General features: G+C 35.3%; 1 protein-coding gene across 1 annotated transcript; it reads left to right on the top strand.

Moving 5' to 3' along the window:
* The first annotated feature begins 1,135 nt into the window (after positions 1-1,135).
* Positions 1,136-11,818, top strand: LOC131856861 (uncharacterized). Its single transcript, XM_059208808.1, has 5 exons — positions 1,136-1,475; positions 9,793-9,854; positions 9,957-10,085; positions 10,713-11,159; positions 11,228-11,818. Exons 1-5 carry the CDS (start codon positions 1,136-1,138, stop codon positions 11,816-11,818), a joined length of 1,569 nt encoding a protein of 522 aa, XP_059064791.1.
* The last annotated feature ends 1,081 nt before the right edge of the window (positions 11,819-12,899 follow it).

Genomic DNA, 12,899 nt, shown 5'->3' with positions numbered 1-12,899 from the left:
GGAAACCATATTTTGTTAGACATCTAGGTCATCTAGACCAACTGGTATAGTCCAACCTGTAGTGGAATCAGTTAGACAACAAAACTGCTAAGTTGTTGTCAACCGATAAATAGGAACATAGCGATGATCAAGCAACCGGTACTAACAATTGGAGAAGAGTTAGACGTTGTGGTTTTATAGGGGTGTTGGAGATAGAAACATGCACCAATGTTCCAAACCGCATCAACGGATTCAGTTTATTGAGTGAGTTATGGTTTATTTGCTAGTCACAGTCAGGAAGAACAAAGAACCGGTATAGCAAAGTTAGTTTGATCAGTAACCAATAGACTTATGGTTATGTTTTTAAGTTATGAATTGTTTTGCCAACATAAGAAAAGTGTAATGAGAAAAATGCAAAAGGTGACTAAATTCAATGAACCTAGGGAATTGTTCTAAGGTTCCTAACCGACTTAACAAAGTTATTTTTAAGGTGATGTAAATTGTACGATTAATGTATCAAGAGTGAGTATTTGATCGTGTGGTGGAAGAAGAAGTTAGGTTTTGATGTTTAGTCGGTGATAGAAGCTGACTAGAAGCTGATCCAATCAGGCACAAAGGTGCTAACTTCATATCAGTTGAACTTGTTGTCTTCCTAACAGTTGTAACAAGAAAATCCTCTAACAAGGTCACTCTTAATAAGGTGCAGTAGGATCCTAGCAAGTCCAAAGGTGAAATCCTCTAACAAGGTAACACACTATCTTGTGTTTGTAAATCCTAGTAATGTGGGTAGCTACTAATAGGTTTGGATCCTAATAGGCCTTATTGTATAGCTCTTAACCGTGTGTGCCCCTAACAAGGTGATTGTATGACCTTAACCAGTCAGATCTCTATACTGCAGCTAGTTGATCTTTGTGCGTACTAATTCCCATCATGGATTTTAGTGGTTTGCATCCTTTATTGGATGTTTTCTTATGTGGTTATATTTCTTGTATGCTTATTGATTTTCAAGTTGGTGAAAGTGGTTATCAGATTCATTAAGTTTTTTCTTGCACTAATTCACCCTCCCCCCCTCTCAGTGCCTTATAAGTTTATCAATTGGTATCAGAGACTAATTCCCTTAAGGCTTAACCACTTGGAAAGGATCTCTAAGGCTGACATGGGGGAAGATTCAATGAGTTACAGAGAGCTTTCAAATAGGCTTGCAGAATCTAAAGAAGCCCTTGGTGAACTAAGGGTCAAGTACAAAGCTTCATTGGCTAAGAGAATAGAGTTGGCTAAGCAGTTGATGGAACTTAGTGAAAATAGTTCATCTGAGGAAGCAACCATTGATGTATTGTCTAATAAGGTGGAAATGGAGAATGATGAAAAGTCAAATCTGAGGAGAGAGTTGAATGCCCTTACCATTAGGATGAGTCAAGAGCTAGAAGTTAGGATGACAATTGAAGACAAAACAAGAGAGAAGGAGAATGAGATCTTTAAGTTGAATCAGGAGATTGGTACCCTACATGCACATCTTCATGAGGAAAGAGAAGAAAAAGAGGAAATACAAGCTGAACTAGACATGGCTATGTCTCTTAGATAAAGTCTCACAAAGAAGAATGAGGATCTTACCAAGGAGCTAGTTGATGCTAATGAGTTACCAGCTAAATTCAATAAGTGCACTTCTATTCTTGATGAGAAAATTCATACACAAAGGAAGAATGGAAATACACATGGCTTTGGATACACAACCTTTGAATAAGGAGAGCCATCTGGTACCAAGGACATCATGCATGAAGTCAATTTCACACCAAAGACTAAGAAGAACACCGGTAAGAGAACCCAGAAACCAATATGTTTTAATTTTCATAACGTAGGTCATATTGCTAATGTTTGTAGAAGTAGATCTAGTACTTTTGATAGATATAGACCTAATGCATATATGAAGGATGTAAGCCTAGTACTTTTTCTGGATATTGCTTCAATTGCAACAAGTATGGGCATAGAGATATTGAGTGTAGGTCAAGAGTGAACAATCAGAGATCTTACATTGATCAGAGGTCTAATGGTGAATGACAAAGATCTTACAATGACCAAAGGAACCCTACTTGGTAGAGACCTTATGTGAACCGATCTAGTCCATATGAAATGGAGAATAGATGGAATGTGACATGTTTAATCTGTCACAACTATGGACTTGTGGCTAATAATTTCTGAAGAAGAATTGATAGAGGCAATGATCGACCTTCGAGAGCATCTAGAATGGCATGTGTCCACTGTCACAAATTAGGACACATTGCAAGATTTTCCAAAGCTAGAGTGAACCAACCAGTTAATCAGTCTATTGACTAGAAAGGAAAGAAGAATGTAGATGTGGAAGAAACTAGAAGTGAGATGAATAAGATATGAAGGAAGAAAAGTGAGGAGAAACCATCAAAGGACTCTAATTGTTCACCCAGTGTGGAGAATCCCTCACTAGTAAACTAAGTTATGTATGAAGCTTAGGGTGAGTATATTGTTAGATCCATTTCCAGACCCCCTAAATGGTGTGTGTTAAGTCAATTCTACATGTTTTGATGTAATATGATGTTATGAAGTGATTTTGATTTATAACCGATAAATTGGATGTGATATGGGAACTGGTAGAAAGTTTTACGGTTGAACGGTAATTAAGGTATGTCAACCAGTTTTGCATTAAATGTAGTTGGTAAAAGGAAATTAAAAGGTGTTTTGGAGTCTCAGTTTTTACTTAGCATTTTTGAGAGCACATTTGGAGGTTGAAAGAAACACAGAAGAGCATTTTATTTCTATTTTGGCAAAGTTGATAGCAGATTGTGAAGATTTGTGGAAAAGTGAATCAGTGGAAGAACATTCAAACCGAAAACCATAGCTGGGAAGAATTTTAAAGGTATTTCTCTATGAATCTAAGTCTGTGCTTGAATTCTCACAATAGAACACCACATATTGTTGATGTTACTAAAAGACCTCGATTAGAATTTAAGAGACATCCTCATAAGTCCATGGAGACTGATCCTTTAACAAAGTCACTTCTAAAAAAGTGAAGATCCTAACAGATCTAAGGGAAATCCTTAATTGCGTCACATCTAGCAATGTGTTTGTAATCTTTAACATGATTTGCTTTTAACTGAGCATACTCTAGAAGAGTATATTTCTTAGTGGGTCCAAAATCCCACAGTGGTTTTTCCATATTTGGGTTTCCACGTTAAATCTAGTGTTATGAGGTTTATGATGTTTATATGCTTTTGAGCTTGCATGTTTAGCATTTTTGGTTATATTGCTGAAGTATATGTTACCGAGGTTGAATCTGATGTTTTTATGGAAGACTAAGTTTGTATGATTCACCCCCCCCCCCCTCTCATCTTGTTGGCTATTGGATCTGTACTTACATTAAGTATCAGAACTATCAATTTGTATTAGAGCTTTGGACTCTGAAAGAAAAGTTTAAAGGTACTTGAGGCAAAGATCCAAAGATATATAAGAGGGATGCACTGAAGCTAAAATGTCAATTTTCTCTACATGGCAGAGAAGGATGAAGCTGCACCTGTCAGGAGTTGGAGAATGATTTCATCACACCAAGCACCTATCCATTAACTATGGAAGAAATAAAGGCAAAGCGAGAACATATCCAAGCAATGATTGAAATAACATCTGTATTGACCGACTCAGAGTTTAATGATCTAGAAGGCTACAATGATGCAAAGGCAATGTGGGACAAGCTCATATCAGTGTATGGTGGAGATGAACATGTTCAAAGAGAAAAAGTAGACAGTCTAAGAGGACAACTTGAATCTATGAGGATGAATGAAGGTGAGAACATAACTTAGTACAGTATAAGACTAAAGGAGATTGTCAATCAAATCAAAGGAGTGGGTGGAACTATTGAAGAAAAGGATATAACAAGTAAGTTGTTAAGAACCCTTCTACCAGCTTATGCAATCTGAGTCTCTGCAATCAATGAATTGAGGTCTGTACCTAATATGCCAGTTTCTTTAGATGCTACTATTTGTAAGCTACATGCATTTGAGTTAAGTAACTTTGATAACAGTGGATCTTCGGTAAATAAAGTTGAATCTGCATTTAGTTCTTTTCATCTTGATGAATCTAATGATTACAATGAAAGAAAGTATAAGTACTCTAAAGGAGATCACAATGGAGCAAGTGAAAGATTTTGTAAGAACATGGAGGAAGTACACAAACTGTATGAGGAAATCAAAAAGCAAGAAGAGTTTGAAGCACTATTAGCCAGAAGGTTATCGAGAGGCAAAGGTAAGTATAAAGGAAAACTACCTTTGAAATGTTTCAATTGTGATAAAATAAGACATATGGCTTCTAACTGTCCTAACAAATATTCTACTGAAAAGAGAGATTACCGAGATGAAAGACAGAAAGATAATCATTACAGAGGACACCGAGACTTCAAAAGAAGAGATAGAAAGACATGTTTAATAGCCGATGAGGAATCCAATGATGAGAAATCAGATGAAACTAATACACAAGAAGTCATTTATGTGGCTATCAAAGATGGATCAGATGAAGAAAGGTATGAAGAAAAAGCCCTAATATCTCACATAAATACTAATGATTCTTGGATCATAGATAGTGGATTCTCACATCATATGACAGGTGATAAACACAAGTTTGTTATGTTAGAAGATTATGATGGAGGCTATGTAAGATTTGGTAATGATGCACCATGTCCAGTAAGAGGTAAATGATCTATATCACTTCTTGACAATGCAAGATGAAATGATGTTTATTGGGTTGAAGGTTTGAAATACAATTTGTTGAGTGTAGCACAGCTAAACAATACAGGTTACGGAATAGAATTTCAGAAAGGAATTGTCAAAGTTCATGACAAGCATGGAAAGTTGGCTTCTACCAGGACACAAACAAAAGGTAATACATTTCACCTTGACTCAACTCAGAACAAGTGTCTGTATGCAAAGATAGATGATACTTGGTTATGGCATAGAAGGTTTTGTCATGTAAATTTTGATAATATGATCAAAATAAGTAAGAAGCACCGAGTAAGAGGTCTATCGAGTCTTGAAAAACCTGAGAATGCTATGTGTCGAGGATGCCAGATGGGTAAGATGACAAGATCAAGCTTTACAAGTAAGTATTACAATTCTAAGGGAATTTTAGATCTTGTGCACACTGATCTTTGTGGTCCTATGAAAGTTCAAAGTTATTATGGTGATAAATATTTCATATTATTTGTGGATGACTATTCAAGGATGGTGTCGGTAATGTTTTTAAAAGAAAAATCAGAAGCTTTTCAAATGTTTAAATGGTACAAGGCAAGAGTTGAAAATGAAATAGGAAGACAACTGAAATGTCTTAGATTAGAAAGAGGAGGAGAGTTCACATCTGATGAGTTCAACTTATTCTGCAATGATCATGGTATTAAAAGACAAGTCTCTGCACCGAGAACTCCACAACAAAATGGAATAGCTGAGAGAAGAAACAGATCTATTGTGGATTGTGCCAGAACCCTGATGATTGAAAAGAAAGTGCCACAAACATTTTGGAGAGAAGCAATAAGCACAACATTTTACACCCTGAACCGAGTACAACTGAAGAAAGGTACTTTGAAGACACCTGATGAAATCTGGTATGACAAGAAACCTAATGTAAGTTATTTTAAAATCTTTGGAAGTAGATGCTATGTACACAAAGACAATAGAAATGGCAAGTTTGATTAGAAAAGTGAAGACGAAACATTTCTAGGTTATTCTTCTAGAAGCAAAGCACTTAAATGTCTGATCAAATCATCTAACAAAATAGTAGAAAGTACAAATGTGAAAATTGATGAATTTGCAGAAAGAAATGATGAAGGAAATTCCAAAGAACGAGAAGATTATGATGAATTTGTCTATGTTCAACCGACAAGTGCTACTGAGAAAACTATTGAAGAAAATAAAGAGAATATCCAGTTACCGAGTGATGAAGAAGATCATACAGAGACTACCAAGCCTATATTAGCCAAGTATGTCAGAAGACACCATGCACCAAGTTAGATTATAGGAGATAAGGATGATCCAGTGATGACAAGGAACAAAACTGAGGCAGAACACATGTCTAATATCTGAATTTGAACCAAGAATAGTGAAAGAGGAATTTAACAATGAAGATTGGATAAATGCTATGACAGAAGAGATTGATCAAATCAAGAAGAATGACACATGGACACTAATCCCAAGACTGAAGGACAAAAATGTAATCGATACAAAGTGAATTTTCAGAAACAAGCTAAATGAAAAAGGTGAGGTCATTCGAAATAAATCAAGACTAATATGAAAAGGTTATGATCAAGAAGAAGGAATTGATTATGGTGAAAATTTTGCACCTGTGGCTAGACTTGAAGGAGTAAGAACATTGTTAGCATATGTTGCTTTCAAAAACTTCAAGGTATATCAAATGGATGTCAAATCTGCATTTTTGAATGGAATATTAGAAGAAGAAGTTTTTATTGAAAAACCTGAAGGATTTGTTGATGAGACACTTTACCGATCCATGATTGGAAAGCTACAATATGTTGTTCATAGCAGACCAGACATATCACATGTAGTAGGTATAGTTGCAAGATTCATTGCAGATCCTAAGGAAACCAAGGATTATGGCTTAGTATATCAGAAAGGAAATGATTTTGATTTAAAAGTGTATACTGATGCTGATTGGGCAGGCAACATTGATGACAGAAAAAGCACAAGTGGAGGAGCTTTCTTTTTAGGAGAAAGACTAGTGAGTTGGCTTAGCAAGAAACAAGGACGTGTTTCAGAGTCAATAGCAGAAGCTGAATACGTTGCTACAGCATTGAATTATACCAACATAGCATGGATCAAACAACTGTTGGAAGGTATAAATGAGAAAGTTACTGAGCCAGTAACTATATTCTATGACAATACTAATGCCATTAACATTTCAAAGAATCCTGTTATGCACTCTAAGACAAAGCACATCTCTATTAAATATCATTATCTTAGAGAAGAAGCTCAAGAGAAGAAAGTGGTGTTGGAGTATGTTAGCACAAAGGAACAAATAGTAGATATCTTCACCAAGCCACTACCAAGGGACACTTTTGAGTATCTCAAAAGTAAGTTAGGGGTCCTACCCCTATCTTCTACTCACTGACTGAGTTCAGTGAAAGCATCAATTCGATGACTCTACAGAATATCTTATAGGAGTTGATGTTTATTTACACACTTTAGGATGTTTTCTAAAGGTGTATAGGAAACAGTGCAGGATACAATATAGGAAATAGGAATTCAAGACAAAATGCTCTAACCAAGACTAAGTTGACACATTACAACAAGAACTCACTTCATACAGGAAGAAATTATGTTTTAGTTCTTTTTTTTGGCATTGTTGTCAAAGGGAGAGAAGACTGAAGAAGATTGAAGAAAAAGGGGGAGAATACTAGAGAAAAGAGGAGAAGTCTAATGTATGGGGGAGAATTCTGATGACAGGAAGAGAGCATTTCAGAATCTCACAAACAACTCACAACAATCTGAATCAATTAGGTCAAATAAATTGGTTTGCCATCAATGCCAAAGGGGGAGATTATTGGCATTTGGCATTATAACAAACAATGGGAGATCGTTGGCATTTCAATAAGGATATTGAGAAGGTTGTTGATGATTATGGATATAATTGATTAAGGATGATTTACTGTCTTAATATTATTATTTTGTCATTGATGTCAATAAATTGATTTTCTAATTCCGTATGATGTTGCCATATCTTGAGAAGTATGATTTAATGAGGATAAAGATGTCGGTAAAAAACACAGAAAGAATATGATGAATAAGGGGATGAATAAGGTATTCAATGAGCAACTATTACTGAGTTAGATAATGATGAGATCATGATGTTTAGATTGTTTTAACATCATACATATGTTGTAAATTGTAAGGTTAATACTATACTATGTTACCGAGCAGAGAACCTAGTCGGTAAACCCTAAGGTTATCTCTATCGGTTAATGAAGGAGGAATGTCTATCGAGTGAAGTTTAGTATTTACTAAGTTGTTACCGAGTTGTAACCAAGTTGTAATAGAATACATTAAATGGTTACATGCGTTATTTAATGAAGGAAGCTGATGAGCTGGAACTGATTAAATGATTGGTATGTTGTGCATGAAGTTTGTTAATGAATCTATGGCAAAGGAAAATCAGCATGAAGATCTACAATGCAGATTGAACCGCATTACTCTAGCACAAGTTCCAAGAAATGTATGCAAGTTCCTAGGTGGGGTAAAACATTATTCAGATCAAAGAATACATTGAACTTGGACAAAGTTTGAAGATTTGATGGCTATGATTGATCATGGGAAATGTGATCAAGGAGATTAAGCGGTTGGCAAATTGTTTATAAATAGGGAACTGTTGATAAACAATGTATGCGAACAAATGTATGCATAGGGATGCTACATAGTGATTACCGAGCATAGAAGCTTGAAGACCTATTTGAATAAAAGAGTATAGAAGCCCAGTAGATGGACAAGATTAGTTCTATGTCTAGATTGTATTGAGCAAATAAGAATTTGCTTTAGAATTTTAGATGTGAAGTTGCAAATAGATTTTTATTACTGTTATTTTGTGAAAGTGACAGAAAATCTCTTAACCGAGTGGACTTAACAATCTTATTTGTAAAACCCTCTAGCAAGGTGACATTGTGATTGAGTGTTTGAAATCCTTTAACAAGGTCACTTCTAACAAAGTGAAGATCCTAACAGATCTGAGGGAAATCCCTTAACCGGGTCACATCTAGCAATGTGTTTGTAATCTTTAATAGGATTTGCTTTTAACCAAGCATACTCTAGAAGAGTATATTTCTTAGTGGGTCTGAAATCCCACAGTGGTTTTTCCCTATTTGGGTTTGCACGTTAAATCTAGTGTTATGAGGTTTATGATATTTATATGCTTTTGAGTTTGCATGTTTAGTAGTTTTGGTTATATTACTAAAGTATATGTTACTGAGGTTGAATCTGATGTTTTAATGGAAGACTAAGTTTGTATGATTCACCCCCCCCTCTCATCTTGTTGGCTATTGGATCTATACTTACATTAAGTATCAGAACTATCAAAGGTTTGATAAAGGATCAATTCAGAAGGGTATCCAATAAGGGTTTTCATCATGCTGTAAACTTTTTAGATGATTTTAAAGAAGATAATGTGAGATATGTTCTAAGTAGGATCCATGATCAGTTTATGTAGTTGGATAGACCACACAAGATCACAAAGGAGGTTATTCATGCTATCACCAGATTATGGGAAATCGATGAAGTCCCTATCTTGAGATCAATTCTGAAGGATGAGGTTATCCGACTGATAAAGTCAAAATGGGATGGTCATGCCATGATAGTGAAGTTTGCATCCATGGTCATTAACTACAAAGTTTATCATTCAAGCCGGATGAATAGCATTCCTAGAGCTTCTATCCACACATCTTACCAGATGTTGAAAGAGAATGTTGATTATGATCTAGCAGAGGCCTTGAGAACACAACTGATGTTAATCTTGAATCAATCAAGAAGGACAAGCGACAGAAGTTCAAGTTTGGTTAGTTGATTGTTGGATTGTTTTTCTATTACCAAAATTTCTTTCCTGGTATAGGTGATATCCAATGGTCTATAGATACACTGACAATCTGGCAAATTAATAACATCCTTAAGATGCTTGGTAATGAGTTCACAAAGACTATCTAGGGATACTTCAAGGATTTATAGAAGTAAATGCACGCTAGAGAAAGGATACCAGAGCAAGTTGTAAAAAGGTATAAAGACTCCATTTGTTTTATGGTTGATATAGATACTTGTCAGATGGAGCCTGCAGAACCAAGAACTTCATCGGTCATGCCTATGGGGTATGAGGTAGAAGAAAATATATTGACTATTTATGCTTACCACCTCCTATCTAAACCAGTAGATCCTAATGAATCTAGGTTTGGCACATTTAAAGAGAAATCATTATAGGTACATGGTGAATTGGCCAAACCAGTAGTGGCCAAAAAGGTCAAGAAAGAGGTTGAAGAATTTGTTGTTGCACAAAGATTTACAAAGGAGATGATTGATGAAGAAAGAACTAGATTTGAAGCAAAGAAGGTAGGAACCTGTAGTGTCTCCACTGGTAGAAAAACTAGAAGTGCAGATGTCAAGAAGGAGAAGCCCTCTCCTCCTCCAAAGATACAAATAAGGAGAAAAGTGAAACAAGATGAGCCTCAAACACTTAAAGATACAGGGAAAAGAAAGAAAGAATAAGCACAAAGAGTCTTTAAGGTTGTAGCAAAGGAAGAAGTAGAGGAAACCAAATCAGAAGGAGAAAAGAAAGAACCATGAGCAAGTGGCAAGAAATCTAAAGTGGTTTTTGCACCCACTGTCAAATCAGTTAAGGTAACTAAACCTACTTCTCTTGAGAGCTTGTTGATGAATATAAGGAAGTATGGTGTATTGGTTGGTGTACATAAGTACTATAACATTTTTAGTGAGGAAGAGAAGAAACAAATTGAGGATTCATTTGTTTGGTTTATGAACCATTTTAGAAAAGAATTGATTAAATTTCAAGGACAGATACCTAATTCTTTGTATACAAAATTGGAAGCTAGATGGCAGACTGCAATTAAGAAGGATAGAGAAATAGTAGAGTATGCACTTATGCACTTACAATCGAAGACTCCCAAGGAGGATATATAGGAAATTATTTTAAAATCAAAACCATTATTTCATACCAAGAAGAGGTTAACAGGATTGCTTGTTGGAGAATCCCAGTTTGTGCAAGCTGAGACTCAGGAAATTTTAAAAAAGTTTTTAAGTCTTGAAAGAGAAGAGGAACCAGAGATGATAGAATCTTCTGAGGAAGAAAATATCCTTGAAGCACTGGTAATTGAAGGTGTACTACTAGATGTGTTTAAAAATGATGAGATATCGATAGATACTCAAATGGAGAAAGAACAAGAAGGTGGACGCACCACATCAGTTTCTACTATCACTAAAGAACAACCATTGATACCGAAAGATATTCCAATTGGTAAAGATGAAGAGAAGACACATAATCAAGAGAATGCACAAGTAGATGATGTGAAAACCATAGGGCCATTAGAGAACACAACAAAGATGCAGACAAAGACACAAGAGAGTGTACAAATTGATGTTGAGCAAACAACAAAGTCACCAAAGAAGGTAGAAGAGAGAAGCATAAAGAGAAAGAACAAGAGTAGAAAGTTAATCCATGGTCACTTAATTCAAAGGCAATCATTGATGATGATGAGGATGGTGATAGAATGAGCATCCAAGGACCAATAAACATGGATATGTTGAGTCCAACTGAACTGATGGAGTTTGCATCTGCAATGCAATCCAAGGCCAAGAAGAAGATGATGAGAGCTCAGAGGAGAGAAGCTCAAACCATACAGACTACAGTAGACATATTTTCTAGTCTGTTACCAGAGACTGACATTGATAATCTCATAACTTCCATTGAAAAATTGGACCACTTGGTCAAATTAGTAGGGGATGAAATGAAGACTCTTGGAGAGGTTTCTCTACATAATGTAGAGAAACAATATGAGAAGAAAATAATTGAAATGTTGATCAAGGCAATTAACAAAGATAGAGAAGTTCTTACTACAAATATGGACCAAATCAAAGAAGCCTTAAAGAATGGATGTAAAATTCTTTATACCATCTACAACTTTTCATTGTTCTTTGATGATATCAATAAGAAAATAAAGGAAGCTCAGCAAGAGCTAAAGAGTTTAAGTGAATCATTTATTACATTAAATTATTTAACAATAATTTTTGGTAGATCGGTCATATTGACACAACATAAGCTTAAATGAGGCAGAACAGATCAAGAGGACTGCATCACTATAGGAGCTACAAACTCATCCGGTCCCTAAGTTAGAAATTTTACAAAGAGGATACAAAGAGACAGAGGCAATTTTGACTACACCGGAAAAGAGTACATTTGATGGTATGAAAGATCTTCCATACCAAGTCCAAACGCACATTGAGATTACATCTACTCTTTTGGAGACATGGGAAAATGATTTGAAAGTCTTAAGGACTACTTTTACTAACGTTTTTCTCAAAGTGTAATATTGTAAATTTTTGAACTCGTATATATTTGGTAATGCAAATTTTGGCGTGTTGTATTCATTTGTTTCAAATGTATTTGTTTACCTTTGTCATTGCTGCAAAGAGAGAGTAGTATAAGTCAGTCAAAATTTTGTAAAAGCATGTAATTGTTAAGGGAGAGTTTTCTATTATGTAATTATCGTATGAGTCATGATTGTTGTAATATGACACTTAGACAAAAAATTTCCTAAGTGTTGCCATCAATGCCAAAGGAGGAGATTGTTGGCTTAATGATGATGATTTTGTTGTAATAGGTTGATTGATGACTTTATTTGTGTTTTCATTGATGGAAACCCTGTTTTGTTAGTCATCTAGGTCATCTAGACCAACCAGTAGTGGAATCAGTTAGACAACAAAGCTACTAAGTTGTTATCAATTGGTAAATAGGAACAAAGCGATGATCAAGTGACCGGTATGGACAATTGGAGAAGAGTTAGATGTTGCAGTTTTACAAGAGTGTTGGAGATAGGAACATGCACCTATGTTCCAAACCGCAATAGTGGATTCAGTGTATTGAGTGAGTTATGGTTTATTTTCTAGTCACATTCAGGAAGAACAGAGAAATGGTATAGCAGAGTTAGTTTGATCGGTAACCAATAGACTTATTGTTATCTTTTTAAGTAATGAATTGTGTTGCTGACATAAGAAAAGTGTAATGAGTAAGAAAATGCAAAAGGTGAATAGATTCAATGAACCTAGGGAATTGTTCCAAGGTTCCTAACTGACTTAACAAAGTTCTTTTTAAGGTGATGTAAATTGTATGATTTTATGTATCAAGAGTGA

This window comes from Cryptomeria japonica, chromosome 7 (assembly GCF_030272615.1).
Source record: "Cryptomeria japonica chromosome 7, Sugi_1.0, whole genome shotgun sequence".
NCBI classification, from domain to species: domain Eukaryota; kingdom Viridiplantae; phylum Streptophyta; class Pinopsida; order Cupressales; family Cupressaceae; genus Cryptomeria; species Cryptomeria japonica.
This window is presented reverse-complemented; position numbering and strand designations above follow the sequence as displayed.